Source organism: Hemiscyllium ocellatum, chromosome 5, assembly GCF_020745735.1.
Source record: "Hemiscyllium ocellatum isolate sHemOce1 chromosome 5, sHemOce1.pat.X.cur, whole genome shotgun sequence".
In the NCBI taxonomy this organism is placed as follows: domain Eukaryota; kingdom Metazoa; phylum Chordata; class Chondrichthyes; order Orectolobiformes; family Hemiscylliidae; genus Hemiscyllium; species Hemiscyllium ocellatum.
The window spans coordinates 118,289,075-118,311,120 of NC_083405.1; the positions used below are offsets into that span (position 1 = coordinate 118,289,075).

General features: G+C 38.5%; 1 protein-coding gene across 2 annotated transcripts in view; it reads left to right on the plus strand.

The window, feature by feature from the left end:
• The window catches only part of cnpy1 (canopy FGF signaling regulator 1), an 89,140-nt gene that overhangs the window by 30,566 nt on the left and 36,528 nt on the right, over positions 1-22,046 (plus strand). For both annotated transcript variants that reach the window (XM_060825614.1, XM_060825615.1), the window contains exon 2: positions 13,780-13,895. In XM_060825614.1, the coding sequence (XP_060681597.1) occupies positions 13,780-13,895 (116 nt within the window). The remainder of the gene's footprint in view (positions 1-13,779; positions 13,896-22,046) is intronic.

Consider the following 22,046-nt stretch of genomic DNA (forward strand, 5'->3'; position numbering starts at 1 on the left):
TCCTATCTCTGTATCTGCTAGTTATCAATAGAATTCACATTGTATCCCGTCAAGAAACCATACAGGAATAAGTAACATATTTCTGTCCTTTTGAAGCTCTCTGTGGCAGACCAGAGGCCAGACAACATATGATTTGATAAATTGAATAAAATTAGATAACAATGCATTATTGCAATATGAATAATCTGCTTAAATATATGTAAATAATACAGACTTTTTAGTCCTTCAGGAAATTTTACAGCATGGAATTTTAATTGCACTGGTAATTTTAATATTTATAATCAACGTTTTTGTTTATTTTGGAGCCACAATACAGGTCTCAGGAAAAAATCCAAGATTTGGCCTTGTATTCCCATAGCTTTATCCACTTCATGATGGTTGCACAAGATAGTAGGTCAAAGCTTCACAAAAATCGCTGAAACAAATTTAAATTGGTTTCCCCTGAGCCTTGTGACATTCTGCAATCTCTTATAAAGCCACAAACTGCCTTACACATTCCTCTGGAGGGTATAATCCAGCCATTTTTCTTTTCATTAACCTGTCTGCCTCCAAGTCGTTTGTCTTGTACGTGCTATGAAGACCCAAAGAATTGCTTACATTAACAACAGTCTCTCTTGGTTTTATAGAAATGTATTTCTATATCTCTGCCTTTTCAAAAACAACTATTTTTAGACTTTTTCTGCCCATATTAAGCTTTCTGTATTCTATAATGTGACATACTAAGAAAAGTTAGCAAACGAAGATATTAGAAGAAGATGAACATGCCGAAATTCAAATAAAATAAACATTTTGTTAACTTTTTTCCCCCATTTTCAATCTTAGTGATATTTTAGCTATTTCATTCCTGGCTCTTTTTACTTGGAAATTGGAGCAATTTGTGAATGGTCTTTGACTAAATAGCAACTTTTAATTCATTCAAAAACTGACAACACAACAAAGATGGTTTGTGTGACCAGATCAATGTGAAACAAAAAGTCACCACAACTAAAGGACAAACAAAAAGGATAAATAAACCTAGTTAATTGGTTAGAATAACCAAATATCATTTGTGGAGCGAAATTATACTGTTTTGCTGTCGATCAGCATCCATTGCCTGATAGCCTTTGCATCCATTTTTAAATGACTGTTAACTTTTAATAGTCACACATCATAAAGATGCGTTTCCAGTTGAATTTATCACGCAACAATTTCATAAAACATTTGTCACTCCATGATGTGCTGCATGACTATAAGATGATCAATTTGATTTCTAGAATAATTCAGGTAAAAATCACACAACACCAGGTTATAGTCCAACAGGTTTAATTGGAAGCACTAGCTTTCAGAGCGCCACTCCTTCATCAGGTGATTGTGGAGTACACAATTAGAAGACACGGAATTTATAGCAAAAGTTTAGTGTGATGTAACTGAAATTATACATTGAGAAATACCTTGATTGTTTGTTGAGTCTGAACACTTCAACCCCAGGGCATCAATGTGGAATTCAACAGCTTCCTCATTTCCCCTTCCCCCACCTCATCCTAGTTTCAAACTTCCAGCTCAGCACTCTCCCCATGACTTGTCTGGACTTGTCCAACCTGCCTAGCTCCTTTTCCACCTATCCACTCCACCCTCTCCTCCCTGACCTATCACCTTCATCTCCTCTCCCACTCACCCATTATATTCTATGCTACTGTCTCTCCACCCCCACCCTCCCCAAGCTTATCTCTCCACGCTTCAGTCTCTCTACCTTTATTCCTGATGAAGGGCTTTTGCCCGAAACGTCGATTTCGCTGCTCGTTGGATGCTGCCTGAACTGCTGTGCTCTTCCAGCACCACTGATCCAGAATCTCATCTGTTAGAATGACCATGATCATTTCACTTCTTTCAAATGTAAATCACAAAACTTTTTTTAAAAGTTACATTCTCAGGTTAACTGTAACAATTGGCGTCAGCCAGGTAATGTTGAAGGTGTTAGCCCCCGTGTTCCCTGTCTGTGCCATAATGTTTAGACTGATTCTAATCTAAAAAGTGAGATAACAGAGTCTTACATGGATTCATGCAGTTTTTGAGCAAAGTACAATGTAACTGTGCAAGTACAAATTCATCCCACAAACGTGTATGTGTACATGTGGGTTTGTGTGTGTGTGTCTGTCTGGGGTGGGAGGTTGTGAGTGTGAGAGTGTGCATATGTGTGTGAGTGTAAAGTGTCTAAGTCTGTGAGAGGATGTGTGTGTGTGTGTGTGTGTGTGTGTTGTGTATAACCTGATGTGTGATTTTTAACTTTGTACAACCCAGTCCAACACTGGCATCTCCAAATCATAGAAATATGGGGCAGTGGTACTATGTGGATGATTGTGAATTGGCTGTGAGTAGTGGTGAATGGTTGATTTTTTTTCTAACTGGATGAAATAATGTGGCCATAAGACAGAAACGCAGAAGTAGACCATTCAGCCCATTGAGTCTACTATGCCATTCAGTGAGATCATGGCTGATCTGAAATCCTCAACTCCATTTTGTTGTCTTTTCCCTATTATTCTTGATTCCCTTTCTAATTTAAAAATCTTACTATCTCAGCCTGGAATACACTTAATAGCCCAGTGTCAACAGCCATCTGCAGGAAAGAATTCTACAAATCCACTATACGCTTTTGAAAATGAATTTTAAATGTGTGACCCCCTTATCCTGAGATTATTCCCTCGGGCCCTACTCTCTCCCACAAGAGTAACAATTTTTTCCCATCTACCTTGCCAAATCCTCCAAGAATCTTGAATGTTTCAGTAAGGTTGCCTCTCATTCTTCTATAATAGGCTGGGGCATTTTTCCCTGGAGTGTCGGAAGCCAAGGTCTGACCTTTTAAAGGTTTATTAAATCATGAGAGGCATTGATAGGGTGAATAATAAAGGTCTTTCCCTCAAGGTATGGGAGTCCAATTCTAGAGGGTGTAGGTTTAAGGGAGAGGGGAAAGATTTAAAGAGGACCTGAGGGACAAATTTGTGATGCAGAGAGTGTGTGCATGATTAGGATTTAGAGGGATATGAGCCTAATGCTTTCAAATGGGACTAGATAGTTAAGAATATCTGGTCAGCGCAGGCAAGTAGACCCAAAGGGTCTGTTCCATGCTGTATGACTCTGACTATTCCAATGAGTGCAAGGAAATCTGCTCAATCTCTCTTCATAAGTCGCTGCCTCCAAACCTGGTATTAACCTAGTAAACATCATCTGGATTGCTTCCAATACTTTCCTTAGATAAAGCGTCATAAACTGTCCACAGTATTCCAGCTGTACTTGAACTAGTGACTTGCACAGTTTTAACAAAAGCTCCGTATTTTTCTACACTCTTCCCCTTGAAATAAAAAACATTTGCCTTTCCTATTAGCTAGCATTTTGTGATTTGTGGATGAGGAATCCCAAATTCATCTGTTCTGTAGTTTTCTGCAGTCTTTCTCTACTCTCCTTGCCAGTTGCAGAAGCTCACATTTCCACGCATGATATTCCTTCTGCCAAGTCTTTGCCTACCCATGTCACCTGTCTGTAGACACTTTGTTTCATCTTCACCAATTCACCTCCCACCTATTTTGTTTCATCTGCAAACCAGCTTATGATACATTCAATTATATCACCCAAGTCATAAATTATATTTTGTAAGTACTTATGGCCTAAGCATTGATCTCTCTTGCATCACTAGTTACAAGTTGCCAAACCGAAAATGCTTCCCTCATCCCAACTCTCTGCCATCTCTTTATTCACCAATTATTTAAATATGTTAATATATTACTGCCAAACTTTGGACTCTTATTCTATTCAGTCATCTAATGTGTGGCACCTTATCACGCACCATCTGAAAATCCAAATATATTAATTCCACTGCTTCTCTTTTATTTTTCCTGCTTGTTAACTCCTCAAAGAATTGTAATGAATTTACCAGGCATGATTTTGCCTTCATTAAAACCATGCTGACTCTGATCACATTACGCATTTATAATGGACTCTTACTTTTGCACAGGAGCAGATGTTAACCTAACTATAGCTACCTGTCTATTTTGTCTCCTTCCCTTTTTAAAAATGTGTTACAATGGCAGTTTTCTAATTCTCTGGCACTTTTCCAGAATCAAAGGATTCTTGGAAGATTACTACCTGGGCATCCACTATCTCTATGGCTACTTCCTTTAATATCTGAAGATGCATCACATAAGTTCCATATGACTTATTGTATTTCAGTAAGAAATGGTCACAACTTTTTTTCATTGTTTATTTTTGATGCTAAGCTGAACTTGGATATGAGTGCTATAATTCCAAAAATATTGCTCATGTCCTAAACCAAGATGGTATTAGTACAATAGTTAGATGACACTGGTTCAGAGCATCAAACGTAGAATTGGTTTGGATGGAGATGAGGACTAGTTGGAGAAATAAATCACTCATGTCAGTCATCTACATGCCCCAGACAGTAATCACACTGTGGGGCAAAGTATTGAATAAGGAATATTGGGTAGTTGTGATAAAGTGACAGCAAGAATTATGGGTGATTTTAAGCTACATTAAAGTGGAAAAATCACATTGGCCAAAGTAGTCTAAGTGAGTTCATACAATACTTTGTGATTGTTTCTTACAGCAGCACATTCTGGAAATAATCAGCAAACAGGCTATTCAAGGCTTGGTATTATGTAACATAACAGAATCCATGACCTCAGAATAAGGGCACCATCAGTGAGAGATCATCTCACTGCATCCCATTTGAAAGGAAGGAGGGTAGTATTTAGGATGCAGTAAGGGTAACATGCAAAGGCTAGTATTTTGGATGCACGCAAAGATAACAATGTGGGCGTGAGAGGCTGAGTTTAGCTGAAGTGACCTGGGTTTATTAGGCTAGGCAACAGATCAATTGAGAAACAGTGGCAAATATTGAAAGGGATAAATTTCTATTATGTCGAAAAATTCCAAGCGAAGAACCCATTATTTGTGGTTAACTGAAGAGCATGAGGGAAAAAGCATACTTTAAGGTGAGTGAGTGGTCAGAATATAAGGAATAGTAGACAATGTCTAAAAGATTAATCGGGATGAATGTGTTAGCACAGAAGTGGAAGCCAGCTAGAAATGTAAAAATGGATAGCGAGAGTTTCTAGAGGTATTTTAAAGAGGAAAAGAGTACATGAAATGAATGGTCCTCCATAGACAGAGAGTGAATGGTGAGTTATTACTTGGTAGTAAGGGAATGACGGATGAAATGAACAAATGTTTTGCTTCTCTCTCCTCTGTCAAAGATACAAAAAGCATTGAAAGATGTGCAAGCTTTGGAAAGGGTTCAGAAAAGATTAACTAGCATGTTGCCTGGTAGGGGAGGGAAGATCTTTTGAGGAAAGGCTGAGGGACTTGAAGCTGTTTTCGTTCGAGAGAACAAGGTTGAGAAGTGACTTAATTGAGACATATAAGATAATCAGAGGGTTAGATAGATTGGACAGTGAGAGCGTTTTTCCTCGGATGGCGCAGAAATAGGAACAGAAGTAGACCATTTGGTTTTTTTTGAGCCTGCATTGACATTCATTATGAGCATAGTTGATCATTCAACTTAATACTTGTTCCTGCTTTGTTACCCCATATCCTTTGATCCCTTTAACCCAAAGAACTATATTTAACTCCTTGAAATCATTTAATGTTTTGGTCTCCACTATTTTCTGTGGCAGCAAAATCCACAGGCTTAGCACATTCTGCGTGAAGAAATTGTTTCTCATCTCGCTCCCAAATGGCCTACATTGTATCCTTAGCATTGTTAGGTAGAAGTAGCACTCAGGCAAATGTGAGATGGAAGTATCACTAAATGTTAGATAGAAGCAGTAACACTAGAATGTTAGGTAGAAGTAGCACTCAGACAAATGTGAGATAGAAGTAACACTAAAATGTTAGATAGAAGTAGCTCTCAGGATGATGTGGCCAGGGGGCCCCAGAGGGGAAAAAACAGACACGAGATCTGAGGAAGATAATTGAACCAGTGGAAAAGTACTGAAAGAGCAGTAAAACTTGAAAAAACAGAACAAAGGGGCCATCTGGTACATAGCAAGTTGAGCTAACTGATAGCCGAATAAGGCATGTTAGAACACTGATAAGAGACTGGGGCCAATGGCAAACTATAGAACCGACCATTACCAAATAAGGGAACGGTGCAGGAATAAGGGGGTATAAGAATAGACAACTTAGAACAAAGGATTAGAACGCGCCTTCTCCAGCAAGCCTGATACCTTGCTGTAACTCGATTCTCTCTCGAATAAAGCAGTCTGTTTCTTAGAATCTGACCCGGTGTCTCATTCCTCCGAAACGAACACGGGGACGGTAGAACCGTCCTAACAGCATGTATCCTCTGTTTCTGGGCTCCCTGGTAATGGGGATTATACTTCCTGCATTTATCCTACCTAGTCCAGTTGGAACTTTATTGGTTTCTATGCGAGCCTTTTTTTTTTCAAACTTCAGTGAATAGAGTCCTAACTGATCCAGTCTTTCTTCTTAGGTCAATTCTGCTTTTCCAGGAATCAACCTGGTGGATGGTTGTTGCACTCCATCCATAGCCAGAAAGTCTTTCCTCTGACAAGGATACCAAAACAGTACACGCTGCTCCAGGTGTGGTCTCACCAAAGCTCTGTACAATTATAGCAAGACGCACCTGTTCCTTTACACTAATTTTCTTGTTATGTAGGTTAAAATAGCATTTGCTGTCTTCACTGTCTGCTGCATCGGTGTACTTTTTCCTTGGGGTGTCCAAGGAAAACAAGTTTTTTCTCTCTCTCTCTCTCTCCGCCCACTCACACTCTCTCTCTCTCTCTCTCTCTCTCTCTCTCTCTCTCTCTCTCTCTATCTCTCTATCTCTCTCTCTCTCTCTCTCTCTCTCTCTCTCTCTCTCTTTCTCCCCCCAACAGAATACAACAGCAGTTTATTGTCACTTGACCTTTATCAAAAGCCTTCTGAACATCCAAGTAAACTATATCCACTGGCTTCCCTTGAAAACTCTAATAGTTACTTCCTCAGAAAATGCTCAATAGATTTGTCAAGCACAAGTTTCCTGTGATTCTTGAGTCCAATCCTGTCACTGTTTTCCAAGCATTATGCTATTAATTGTTTTTTTACAATGAGCTCTAGCTTTTTTCACAATGCCAGTGTCAGGCTAAGTAGTCTATAATGTTATTTCTCAACCTCCTTTTTCAAATAATAGGGTTACATTAGCAATCCTTTAATCAATTGGAACTGCTCCAGAGTTTTTAGAATTTTGAAAGATGACCGCCATCCACTTTTTCTTGGGCCACTTCTTTATGTCCCCTGGAATGTAGATTATCGGGCCATGGAGATTTGTTGGCCTTTAATCCCATCAATATCCCCAACACAATTTCCCTACAAACGTTGATTTCCTTCAGTACAATGAGTACTGTGTAAACTGATGGATCTGAGGGATGACAAGTGCCTGAATCCTGATAAATTTCATCCTCAGGTGTTAAAAAAGGACATGGTTTATCAATGTGTAGATGCTTTGGTATTTAATTTTCTAAACTTCCACAGATTCAGGAAAGGTTCAATCAAACTAGAAGATGAAGAACACTAGAACATGACCCCTCAATTCAACAATGGAGGGAAGTAGAAAACAGAAAATTATTGCCAAGTTATCTCGATGCTTATCTTTTGAAAAGGTATCAGAATTGATCATTTGAGAATTATAACTGGAAACTTAATGCACAAGGCAATCAAGAAAAGTTTGCATGTTTCGTGAAAAGGAAATCATGTTTAATTATTCGTTTATTATGTTTTTTTTGAAGGAGTTGCATGTGCTGTGGCTAACAGGGTACCACTCAACACTGCATTTCCAGAAGGCATTTGATACGTTACCACATTGATGTTTAGTTTTGAAAACAAAAGTACATGTTGTAGGCGGTAACATATTAGCATGGATGGCAGATTGGCTGGTAGACAGAAAAGAGATTGTGTGTAAGCGTAGTTCTTTGTCTGATTGGTAGGATATGACAAGTGGAGTCCTGCAGGGGCCTGTGCTGGAACCTCACCTTGTACAATTTACAAGAATGATTGAGAGGAGACAAGTGAAGGCATGGTAGCTAAATGTGCAGAGGATACAAAGTTCGGAAGTTATGTTTTCAGTGCAGCCTCATCCAGTCATGAATGATGGTGAACAATTAAAAAAACTTGCTGGGGGAGGAGAATCCACAAATAGCCCATCCACAAAGATGGGGAAGCATAGGACATCCGAGCAAACAATAAGGCTAAAGCTTTTGAAACAATATTCAGTCAGAAGTGCCAAATAGAGATCCACCTCCGCTTCCTCTGAAGGTCCCTGACGTCAAAGATGCCAGACTTGGGCCAATTCTGTTTACTCCATGTGATATCAAGAAAATGACTGAACAGGTTAGATACTACAAAGGTTATAGACCCTCACAATATCTTGCAATTGTATTGAAGTTTGGTGCTCCAGAATCTGATGTGCTCTTAGACAAGCTATTCCAGGTCAGCTGGAATGTCTATTGACCGTATAGAAAATTGCCCAGATATGCCCTGTACACAAAAAGTAGGGTATATCCAACCCACCCAAGTGCTAACCTATAAATCCATAAATGATGGAAGGGGTCATCAGCAGAACTGAAAATGTGTTGCTGGAAAAGCGCAGCAGGTCAGGCAGCATCCAAGGAACAGGAAATTCGATGTTTCGGGCATAAGCCCTTCATCAGGAATCCTGATGAAGGGCTTATGCCCAAAGCATCAAATTTCCTGTTCCTTGGATGCTGCCTGACCTGCGCTTTTCCAGCAACACATTTTCAGCTCTGATCTCCAGCATCTGCAGACCTCACTTTTTCCTCGTCATCAGCAGAACTGTCAAGCTGCACTTGCTTTACAATAATGTACACTGTTTGGGTTCCACCAGAGCCACTCTGCTTCTGACCTTATCACAGCCTTGGTTCAAACTCAGGAGGTGAGTTATTTGCTGCTGGACTCTTAGACAGTAGACAGTAGGTGCAGGAGTAGGCCATTCGGCCCTTCGAGCCAGCATCAACATTCGTTATGATCATGACTGATCATCCACAATCAGTATCCTGTTCCTGCCTTATCCCCATAACTCTTGATTCCACTACCTTTTAAGAGCTCTATCCATCTCTTTTTTTTTAAAGTACCCAGAGACTCTGCCTCCACTGCCTTCTGGGGCATAGCATTTCATTTGCATTCTTAGCCACTGATCTGCACCAGCAGTCACAATATTTATATAGGAAGTCCAGTTGAGTTTTTGGTCAATGTTAATATTTGGGGAGTTTGTGACAGTAATGCCATTGACAGTCAAGTGTTTTTATTTTAGTCACTTATGGGACATAGATGATACCAGCTGGTTGGTAAAGTTGAAGTCAAGTATGATTTTTCCCTATTATTCCCTCACCACCACAGACATAATCCAGCAGCTATGTCCTTCAGGACTCAATCAATAGTGCTGCTGGTGGTGGACAGTGAAATCCTCACCCAAAGAACATTTTGTACCCTTGCCAATGCCTCCAACAAGTGCTCTTCAACATGATTGAGAATAGACTGATGGAATAATAATTTGCCAGGTTGGATTTGTTCTACTTTTTATGTACAATTTTCCATATTGGCAGGGAGATGCCCATGTCATTGCTAAACTGGAACATCTTGACTGGGATGCAGCAAGTCCTGGAGCACATGTCTTCAATGCTAGTGGCAAAATATTAGAGTTGAAAGACTAGTAAGAATTGAATTAGCTGAAGACTGGCATCTCTGTTGTTGGGAACCTCTGGAAGATGCAGTAATGGATCTTTCATTCCACTCTTCTGCTTGAAGATTGTTGCCGATGTTTAAGCCTTTTTTTTGTACTGATGTGCTGGGTGTACCTGCCATTGAGGATGGAGACATTTGTGAGCCACCTCAATTGACTACGTGTCCTCTGCTATTCACAAGTAGATGTGGCAACACTTCATAGCTTCATTTTGGGTTTTTAGACATAGCTAAGCAATTGCATAACTCTCATTTGCTCTGTTTTCTGGCATGCAGGTAGTCCTGTCCTAGATCTTCAGCAGTTGACACCTTTTTTCAATCTGCCTTGTGCTGCTCCTGCATTCTTCATTTGACCTAGGGTTGATCCCCTGGCTGGTTCATAACAGTAAAGTGGGTGATATGCCAGGGCATGAGGCTACAAATTGTGTTTCAAAACTTAGAAACCAGGAGTAGGCCTTTTAGCCCTTCAAGCATGTGTTTCCAATCAATATGATTATGGCTAATCTCTGTCTCAATGCCATATTCCTATTTTCTCAACTACCTCTTCATGCCTTTAAAATCTCAAAGTGTATCAATCTCTTTCTTGAATGTACTCAGCGAACCAACCTTATGCGGTAGAGAATTCCACAGAGTGTCCACCTCGTGAATGAAGAAATGTTTCCTCATCTCAGTCCTAAAAGGCCTACCTGAGACTATGATCTCTAGTTCTGGTTTCCCTAATCAGGGGAAACATCATTCCACACTTGTCTGCTTAACCTTGTGAGAATTCGTTACATTTGAATCAGATCTCTCATTCATCTCAACTCTAGTGAATACAGGCATAGTTGTACCAAGCTTTCTTCACAGTACAGTCCTGCCATCCCTAGAATCAATCTGGGTGAACTTTCACTGCGCTCCCTCTATGGAAAGTATATTTTCTCTTTGGTGTGGACAGCAAAACTGCAAGCAATATTCCAGAGGTGGACTTGCTGAGATCCTGTATAGCTCTAGTAGTATGTTCTAATCTGAGCTCAATGTCTCTTGCAATGAAGGCCAATATACGATTTACCTTCCTGATTCCTTGCTGCCCATCTGCCTGGTTAACTTCATTGACTGGTGTACAAGAACACCCAGATCCCACCATACATCCACTTCCAAATATATCATGATTTAAATAACACTCTGCCTTTCTTTATTTCACACCGGTGTTTAACTTCACATTTATCCATTGTTGTACTACATCTGTCATGTTTTCTGCCACTTTCTCAACTTCCTAGATCACCTGGAAGCTGCCTTGCATCCTTCTCACAAATCCCAACAGCAGCTAGTGTTGTGTCCTCAGCAAACATGGAAAACTTGCATTTTATTCTTTCATCTAAGTATTGAATAGCTGATCCCTATGATACACCACTAGTGCTGTAGGCCACCTGGGAGAAAAGCATTTTTCCCTTCCTGTTTCTAGAATTAAAAACTTTACAACAGCAGGTTAAAGTCCAACAGGTTTATTTGGAAGTACAAGCTTTCAGAGCGATGCTCCCTTGTCAGGTAGCTACTGGGGCTGGATCATAGGAAGCAGATCAAAGTGTCGTACATCTGATGCGATATATTCAACAAACCTAGATTGCTTTTAAGTCTTTAATCACTTCGAATGGGTTACAGGTTTCGATACATTAATATGCAAGTCCCAGAACTTCTTTCAAGTCATATTCCTGGGATAACTTAAGATTTTAGTTTTAAAAAAAAGCTGGTATCTCAACTCAGATGATGTATTTAGGTTTTTCATAAAACCTTCAGTCCTCTGGGGGGGGGGGGGGTAGGGTGGCTTCAGTGTTATCATGGAGGAGATGCAGTTGTGTATTCACACTGATTGCAGTCTATGGGTCAGGACGCTGAGGATTGATTGCAGATGGTGGAGCCGAGACCTAGGTCTCCGAGTTTTGAGATCAGCCTGGAAAGGATAATGTTGAATGCAGAGCTGTATTCAATGCACAGGAGTCTGACAGGTCTCCTTGTTTTCCTGATGTTTCGGGAATGAGTGCAGTGCTGGGGAAATGGCGTTGGCTGTGGACCTGTTACATTGGTAGGCAAATTGCAGGTGATCAAGGCAGGCTGGAATGCAAGAGTTGATGTTGGCCATGACCAACCTGTCAAAGCACTTCATAAGTATGGAGGTCAGAGCCTTTGGGCAGTAGTCATTAAGGCATGCTGTATACGTTTTCTTATCTCCTACAATGATGGTGGTCTTCTTGAATTAGATGGGGACTTCACCTTGTAGGAGGGAGAGGTTGAAGATGTCACTGAATATTTCTGGCAGCTGGTCTGCACGGGATCTAAATGCACAGCCGGGGACTCCGTCTGGGTCCATGACTTTTCTTGGTTCACTCCCGGGAAGACCAATTTGACGTCTGCAGCATTGATGGAGGGAACAGGTGCATCCAGGGCAATTTGGATAGGTGACACCATGTCACTGGCATTCTGCTCAAACCGAACATAGAAAGCATTGAGTGCATCAGGGTGGGATGTAACTTTGTTTGCTATCTTGCTCAGCTTCATTTGTAGCCCATTATGTTGTTTAGGCCTTGCCACAGGCGGCAGTTGGATCTTCAACATAATAGGCCTAAAAAAAAATCTCATGCACCCCAGGAAATCCTCCTCCACAGTATTATCGCTAGGTTGGTCGATATGTCGATTTAAGTCATCCATGGTCACTATTGTATTCTCCTTGCTTCTTGAATCTCCTGTTTATTGCCATCGCTTGCATCGCCGGTACTGTTTGGGGATCTATAAACAAGTACCACCAATATTTTCGGCCCCTAGGTATTTCCTATCACTAACCATACAGATTCCACATCTTGATTTTCTGAACCATATCCTTCCTCGTGATTGAATTGATTTCATCCATAATTAGCAGTGTTATCACATCTTTCTTCCCTGTTTGCCTGTCCCTCCTAAATATCAAATACCCCTGGATATTTAGTTACCATCCTTGGTCACCCTGTAGCCATGTCAACATAAGTACAATAATATCATAACTGTATATCCATAAATGTCCATTGGGTCTGTAATCACTTGGGCAGACTCTTCCGTCAGCTCCCCACCCAATTGTAAAGTCACTGTGTTACCACCTCTGCATGATGGTGGGTGACTGAGGCAGACACACTCGCATAATTATAACTTAGTGATAATGTCAAGCTGTTGATTGACTCGTCTGTTGGACAGCTAAACATTCTACTACAACCATTGGTTTTTCTTTTCACAATTTCATTACACCAATTCAGGTGGTACTATGGTATTATAGCTAAATAATTAATCAAGAGACCGTGATAATATTCTGGAAACCTGATTTGAATCTGTCGTGGCAGATGATGGAATTTGAATTCAGTAAAATTATGGAATTAAGAGTCTAATGATGACAAAGTAGATTGTCAGAAAATCCATTTGGTTAACTGATGTCCTTTTTTGGGAAGGAAACTGCCATCCTTGCCTTGTTTGGCCTGCATGTGACTCCTTTAAAAATATCAAAAGGATTTACTCTTAACTGCCCTGTGGTCAATTAGGGATGGCTTAATAGTAATATCCACATTCTGTGAATGAATTATTAAAACAATCTGATCAGAAGTGCTAAACCTTCTCAATATCTATAAATACCTACATGCAATGAGTTTTCTCAATCTTTCATGAACTCATTGTCTTAATCTCTGTTTTTGATATTACATCAGTACTAAACCAATCTATTTTCCTCTCTCTGTTCCATTTTATAAATCCGAACATTTGTAATGTCTCTAAGCAACTATGCCATTTAAGTATTGGTCATATTTTCATTGTTTAAGATGAGCTGGAATTCTCATAATTTGAGATTTCACTTTTAGCAATTTTTCATATGCTTATATGCCCAAAGATGGTAGAAAAGCTCACTAAGTTGATGAGGTAGCTGCATGTTTCAGGTTCAGTTTATGGAGGATAGAAAGCCACTCTGCCAATTTGTAAAATCATTTTGATCTTTTGTAAAAACTGTCGTCTTGTATTTATTTGACTTGATTTTGTTTTAATTTTAAGTTTGCAGGGCCTTGGTGGCTGAACTAGACTGGGCAATTAAACAAGTGGATCCAAAGAAAACTATTCAAGTGGGGTCTTTCCGAATTAGTCCTGATGGTTCTCAGAAACCAAATGAGGTATGCATGTTATTTAATAAGCATATTTTAAAGCCACTCATTCAAACAGCAGTGGTCCACGAATTCAGTAACCTTAATCTTATAGGGTAATAGATTATAAATTGAATCTACCCTTGGGAAATCGAAGTAATCTTTTTGTAATATCTAGGATGGATTTTAATATATTAAGTAATTAAAGTATTCTAAGAATCTTCATGAAATTCAGAAAACAGAAATACCAAATTTACCATCACTTTGCTGTTTGTAGCTTTTGTTGGTAGTTCTGAGCTTAATGAAATAACTGAGGCAGCATGATGACTTATTCTCAAAGTGCTGGCATATTGATTGTGGTGTGCTGATAATTTTAACTGGGATTCACATGTTCTGTTTGTTTAGAGTAATGTTTAACTTCCAGTTTTATTATGTATCTAATAGCTACTACATTGAGTACAAACTCTATCTCATTAAATGATGAGGATTAATTTTATTATATCAGTTTCTCTGCAAATTAAATTTCCTCTGAAGTATCAGTCCTACTGATATATTTAAAGAGACAGTATGGGAAAATCAAATGCTCACACAAATGACTTAGGCCAAAAATTCTTTCAACAATAATTTCTGTATAATCTAAAATGAAATATTGTATAAAGAAGAAACTAATTACTGAAGGGGGGAGCGGGAGAGGTAAATGAATTAATTCAAAATTCTGGTCTTCATAATCAAGTGTTGTTCTCCTCACATCAAAATGAGGCTGTTAAACTTTAGAATGTACTCCCCTTTAGGACACTTTCAAAGAGGAGATAGTTTTGTTACAGAGTAAGTGAATTCTTGTGGAAGGGATGACTACACCCACATCTTCCTGGATGATTAAAGATAGTTGAAATGAGACTGACAATAGGGAGGTGAATAACAAGTCTGAAGATGTGCAGGTTAGGTGGATTGACCATTCTAAATTATCCCATTGTGTCCAGGAATGTGCAGGCCATGAATTACACATGGTAAATGTGCAGTTATGGCGATACGGGTTGTGCGTCTGGGAGGGATAATCTTCGGAGGGTCAGTATAGATTCAATGGGTTAAATGGCCTGAATGACCATTCCACTGTAGGAATTCTGTAATTCTGCAATAGCCATAAGGTGGGTACAGTAATATTAAGAACAGGAGCAGGAATTTCAGCCCCTCGAACCTCCTCCACCAATTGATTAAGATCATGGCTGACCTCCTCTCTGCCTCAACTCCACTTTCCTGCCTGCTATCTATAACCCTTAAATCCATTGCTAATTATAAATCTGTCTATCTTCTCCTTAAATGTATTCAATGTCCTAGCATCCACTGTACTCTGGATTAGTGACTTCATGACGTTTTGAGAGAAAATAATAAAGTGAAATATAGAAATTTTTATTTTAAATAGGATCTCTTCTCTATGAGATCAAGGAGAGGGTGTGAGAATAAATTTATATCTAATGTAAAAACTAAAATAAAAAGTATCTTGGAACACTTAACTAGTAAAGGCATACCAAAGACAGAATGGTTCCAGTTAGGGACTAACAATGAGATCTTTTGGAGGCACAAATTTTGACTGAGGTACTTAATGGCTTCTTTCCATTTAGCTTCACTGGTGAAGATGATGTTGCAAATGTAGAAAAATTGAATAAATACTTGAAGAGAAAATATAATTACAGGGATATGCAGAAATTGCAGGGAAGTGGGGTTAATTGAATTATTCTACCAAGGAGCTGAAACAGGCAAGATGAGCTGAATGGGCTCCTTCTGTGCTGTATCACTCTGATACTTCATACATAAACAATTGTCTTAGAGTAGACTGCACATGTTGTGTACTTTTGTTAACTTGTATGCGAGCTAGGCTTGGAGATGGGGACTTCCAGTACTGGATTAGCACGTGTGAGTTTAAACTTATGTAGGACATAATTCCTAAACATATGAGGCAGAAGTACATTTTCAGAAATTATGTTCTTTGTATTTGATGTTAAGCTGGTGTTTTGTCTCCCTTTCCTGGTATCTTAGCCAATATTCTCAGCCAAAGACATCTTCAAAAGAAAAGCAGTCTCAACTGTTCATTCATTTTAATAATCTTGTGTGTTCATTGGCTTCTTTGACTTCTCAACATTTTAAGCTTGGGATTTCTGCTAATTTATTACCCATCCTTAGATATGCACTGCTTAAAAGTGGTGAGCTGATGATTCACCTGGCTTGGCCACTTTAGAGAGCAGTTAAGAGGTAAATGACTTGTTATTATTTTTTAATATAAAATATTTTTCTTTAATTGAATTTAGATGTTTTTACAGCGAGGTTTGGATTTCAATTTGAATTTTGGTATGCTATGCCAGTAACTTGACGACTACGCTATTACACTCTTATTATCACATCATTTATGTGGAGTAGTTTACATTTATGTATCATTAATCATGCTAATTGTTTGCAGCAGGAGGTGTCTGAAAAGCATATAAAAGCTAATGTGGATTTTGGATTGAAATTGGTGATCAGAAGGTAAAAATATTTGTCCTGGAAATACACAAGGACTTGTAACCCCCTAATGTTCAAAAAATTGTGGGATTGTGTAATCATCATCATTTGACATTGCATAATAAAAATCTATGTTAGACAACAATTATTCTAACCTTGTTTCTGGCTTTTCACCAAATTGAATTAAAAATATAATTATTACAATGGACCAGAATTTACTGTAAAAGTAAGGGTGGCTAAAAATGTTGACTTATTAATGTGAAACCCCAACAGCAACTTTAGCTGAATATAATGTGCAGTTAATAGTAGATATTACTGTCAGATGTGCACTACAAGATACCAAAACATCATCTCCCCATCTGGCTTCTCATTCAATATGGTACAACCTCTCCTGTCAGACAGTTCTACTGTTCAGAAACACCAGTTGTCCAAAACTCTTTTATTGTGCAGACACAAGCAATTCATCAGTTGACTGTTGTGCATTGAAAGCAAAAACATTGGCCCACATAACATTTATTTTATTTATTCAAATACTATTACTGATTTGTATATCTACAATGTTTTTCTATTTAAGCATTTGTGTTAGGCATTCTATAATGCATAACATTCAGAAATGACTTTTTCCTAAAAGTTCCAGACGGGAAGTTTTCGGATCATGGACCAGTTTCAATGCAGAAGGCCAATCAGCTATCAGGTCTGCACCATCTGTTTGCAAAAGCAGTTGAGCTAGTTTCCTATCCCCCATTGCTGTAACCCTGATAATTCCTTATCTTCAAGAGTTTATCCAATTCACTTGTGAAAATTGCTATTTGAATTTGTCTCTTCAACCTTCTCAGGAATGCTACATTTTTTAAAACAAAGTTTTCTAATGTTTCCTTTTGGTTCCCTTGCCAATGACACTAAATCCATGTCCTGTGATTCTCAACTCCTCCATGAAAGGGAACAGTTTTTCGCTACCTAATCTATGCAGACCATTAATAATTTTGAATACTTCCATTAAGATCTCCGTAAACCTTCCTCAAGGAAAACAACCCCAGGTTCTCCAGTTGCACCACATAACTAAAGTAGTCTAATCTGTGAAACTATTCTTGTAATTATTTTCTGTGCATTCTCTAAGCCTTTCACATATATCCTAAAATCCCAGAATTGATAACAATAGTCTAGTTGAGACCAAACCAGTGTGTTATAAATGTTCAATGTAATGTTCTAGCTCTTGTACCATGTACTTCAGTTTTTAAAGCCCCAGATCCTTTTTAACCACTCTTTAACTTGCCCTGCAATCTTCAATGATTTTTACAAATCTCTTCATTATACAATGGCTTTTGGGTTATATCTTTTTATTCATATTACTTTTTTCTTTGTTCTTACCGATAAACTGCATACTTCTCTGCATTAAATTTAATCTAGATCTAAGTCATTAAAATAAATTAATAAATAAAATAAATAACTTAGTGCTCTTAGTACCAACTGCTGGAAGAAAACCTCTGGTTGGAAAACCTGCTTTTTACTGCTACTTTGTCTCTTGTGACTGAGCAAACTTGGTTTCCATGCCACAATGTCACTCTTATTTCATGGAACTCAACTTTGCTAACAAGCTAATTATATGGCATTTTACTTAGTATATTTTGCAAGTCCACACATACTTTGAGATGTTGATCATGGAAAATAAGCAATGCTTTTGAAAACCTTGTGGATATGGCTGAGTTTTCTCTTGCTCATAGTTTCATGGAGATGTCAGCCTGCAACAGGAACTATAAAATTGTGAAGTGTTGAACGTCGAATCATCAGAGTAATTCTAATTATGACCTTATGTTGGAGACAAGGATGTTGAAACAAAGGAAAATAACCTGAGTGCAGCATGAATTAAGCTAAGAAACTAATTGTGACAAATTCAGAACTAAAGCTTGACTGTGATTTTCCTTTATTTAAAAAAAGGGAAGTTTTATTTTTCTTTCAAAAAGACATGAGGAACTTTTGAAGTCTGAATTGTTAACATCAGCTGCTGAGCTAAAGGCCCCAGGTTCAAATGCCACTCCAGGACTTGTTGACCAGTAGGTGTTGATGACATTGCTCAACAGCTTGTTGATCAGCCTATGAATTCTTTCAAAGCTGCAAGCTGTTTTCCAAGGGAGAAAAAAAGTGATAGGCCAAACAAACAAAAATGTCATTTTAATATTAATAGGAAAGGGAATTTTGCTGAAGCACAAGAATGATAGTAGATTCCCAGCCAGATGAAAAGAATGAAATTGTGACACATATATCTTTTATGGTGAGTTTCTTCATCTTTACCCTCTCATTCCACCCTCGATGTTACATATTCTCCCTATTTATGTGTTCTCAGAAAACTAATGATCATCACCTATTTTTCCATAACCTTAAATTAAAAACATTAGCAAGTTAACTATGTAATTAACCAGATATCATTGTTCTGAAATGTAAGTTTAGAAAAATTTAAAGTTGCCATGATCCCAGATGACCATAGGGCTGCTCTCCTATTAGAGAGAGACAACTAGTGGTGGTTAGACCCGAGGGTCACCACACCTCAGGCAAGTAGAATGGTTGAAAAGGAGGACTTTCCATGGATAAAAGAATTGAACCCACGCTTTTGGCGTAACTGCATCACAAACCAGTCATCCAGACAAGCGAGCTAACTGAACGCCAACTGAGTAGTCAAAAATAATTACAGAGAGTTTGTGTTCTTGCACAAGTACTTTTGCATTATATCTTAGAGACAAATAAAAGTGGTTTTGATCAGGGTGAATTTAAACCATATAACTTCTGCGAGAGAAAATTCACCTTGAAAACACACAATCCACTTTTCTCAGATGATCATTCAAGCTTCACACACTGTAGTACCATACTGTTTTTGTATATCACTGTAAAAATGCTATGTCGAAAAAGTCAGTTTAAATTTTTGTAATTTAAATAGATGATGGTTCTCACTCACTGATGTGGGGTAAGTTGGACATTTCATTGTTGAGCACTTAATTGAATTTAGTTGATGATCCCTCAAAATGAATATTTCACAGTTGGTCATTTTTAGAAAGTGATCAGAATGGTGATCCAGAAAGATTGGAATTTGCACATTCTCCCCATGTCTATGTGAGTTTCCTCTGGGTGCTCTGATTGCTTCCCACAGTCCAAAGATGTGCAGCTTAGGTAGATTAGTCATGCTAAATTGACTATAGTGTTAGGCCAGGTGGATTAGCCATGGGAAGTGCAAGGTTACATGGTACGGAGTGAGTCTGGGTGGGATGTTCTTCGGTGGGTTGGTGTGGACTCTAAGGGCTGAATGGCCTACTTCCACACTAAGGATTTTATGACTCTAATGACAAACAAATTTTATACAGGACACTTTTTATTGCAGTTCTTCTCTCTTCATTGTGCATTTACCATGCAGCTCACAAGGCTGATGGATTAACATTGCCAGTATCACAAAGAACTGGCAGAAGAAGCTTCCCCTCATATTTTCCTCAACTAAAGGTATAAAACTAATTTCCTCACAGTGGCCCAGTAAGTGGAGAACTGCAGCTCCAATTTAATATTTGGAGTTTTTTTCCCCAGAAATGGGAATTTTAGTTTATATAACCAGACAGACAGAGTCACTCCACCTTGAGGGCGCATTTTGTGCCCTTGTGTTACTCAATGATAAAGCATGCAGATAGTGAACATGTCTTGGTCTTCAAATAAAGGATACACATCAAAATCACTTTTTATACACGTATATGAGCAATATCAAACAATGTGCTTTGGAAAATAGTATGATACTGCTTCCTTGTGACTTAGCAGTAATTCCATCATATTGTGGTGCACTGAGCCACGTGAGACAAAACAGTTTAGCTTAAACAAGGTGTACATTGGGTTTGATCATTTCAGCTGAGTTAAACAATATTGTTCAGTACAACTCCTTCCTATAGAAATTTCTATTTTCCTCCATTATAGCTCCATCTGCTGGTGCAATGTGCTGATCGTTGTTTGCCATTTTTGTTTTGAGATTTGTAGAACTTTGCGTTGGCATGGAGAAGTGGTGGGTGATTATCCATTTAAAATTGAAACCTTGATATAATATAAAGTGATTAAATTATTATCACATTGATAATGATTTTCCTGTATTACAAAGTGTAGTATAGACTATTAACAATAAATTGAGTAAAAAATGAGGTCTGCAGATGCTGGAGATCACAGCTGCAAATGTGTTGCTGGTCAAAGCACAGCAGGTTAGGCAGCATCTCAGGAATAGAGAATTCGACGTTTCGAGCATAAGCCCTTCATCAGGAATCTATTAACAATAAATTGCATATTTGATAGTACATTTAATGTGGCAAAGCATCCCAAGGCATCCAGTAGCTTGGTCAGACAGGCATTTTATGAACTGTCTAAAAGTAAAGGAGAGATACAGAGAAGTTGAAAGAAAGAAGCTCAGAGTTTACAACTTTGACAACTAAAGCATAGCCTATCATTGGTGGGACAAGGGAAGTTTATTGTATCAGAAGCAGCTCCATGAATTTGCGCAAAGTCTGTAGAGATACAAGCCAAGTTAGCTTTCACCAGTAAATGGTTTTAAGCGAGTACAAAGAGAGGTGGAAGGAAACAGCAAAAGAGGAAAGACAGGAAGGAAGAAAGGATGAGGGTAATGTGATAGAAAAAGAAACAAAAGTTGGGTTTCCAGGAGATGCATGCAACGACAGCAGAATCATAATATTGCTCCATTTTTTCGGAAATCAGCTATTGAAATTGTTGAACACAAGTTCATATCACTGTAAAGTGTCTAATCTTAGTTACTGTTCCTCAAACTTTGATGAATATATGAACAAGGAACAAGAGTAGGTCTCTCAGCTTTTCAAGATACTCACTCTCTATTCCTGCTACTCCCAATAATCTTTCATCTCTTGGTAATCAGGAAGCTATCCACCTCTGCCTTAAAAATATCTAAAGGTTCTACGTCCATTGCCTTTTGAGAAAAAGAATTCTAAAGACACTCAAGCCTTTCAGAGAAAAAATGTTTCTAAAGCCATTTCTTTCTTAAACGAGCAACCCTTTTTTTTAAAGTTGTGACCTACAGCATCAACCAGGCAGGAAAAATCTCTAGGAGGAGTTGTGTTATTTTATTAATTGGTGAAAAAAAGACACTGTATAATCAAGTTGCAAGAGCTGTCGTTTTACTCATCCATTTAATGATACTGTGTTAAGATAGAGATGAAGGTGAATTTTTTTCTATGAGTGGAGTAATTCTGTGGATGTTTTATTAACCACAGGAGATTATCAAGCTTAGTCACTCATCAAGTATATTCAAGGCTGAGATAGACAGATATTTAATCAGTCAGGGAATTAAGGGTTATGGGGAAAATGTAGGAAAGTGTAGTTGAGGATTATTGGATCAGCCATGATCATCTTGAATGGTGGAACAAAATCAATGGGCTAAATAGCCTATTTCTGCTCCTACGATTAATGATCTTGGGGAATATTTAGAGATTTTGGTTTTAACTGTTCATAGGGCATGGTTAGCATTGCTGTCAAGGCCAGAATTTATTGAGAAGATGGTGATCAGCTGCCATCTTGAGATGTTATAGTCCACCTGGTGTATGCATACCTGCAATGCTGCTCAGGAGGGAAGTCTGGAATTTTAATCCACCACTGTCAAAAGAATGGTGATATACCATCCTGACGTAAAAGTATGTGATTTGGTGG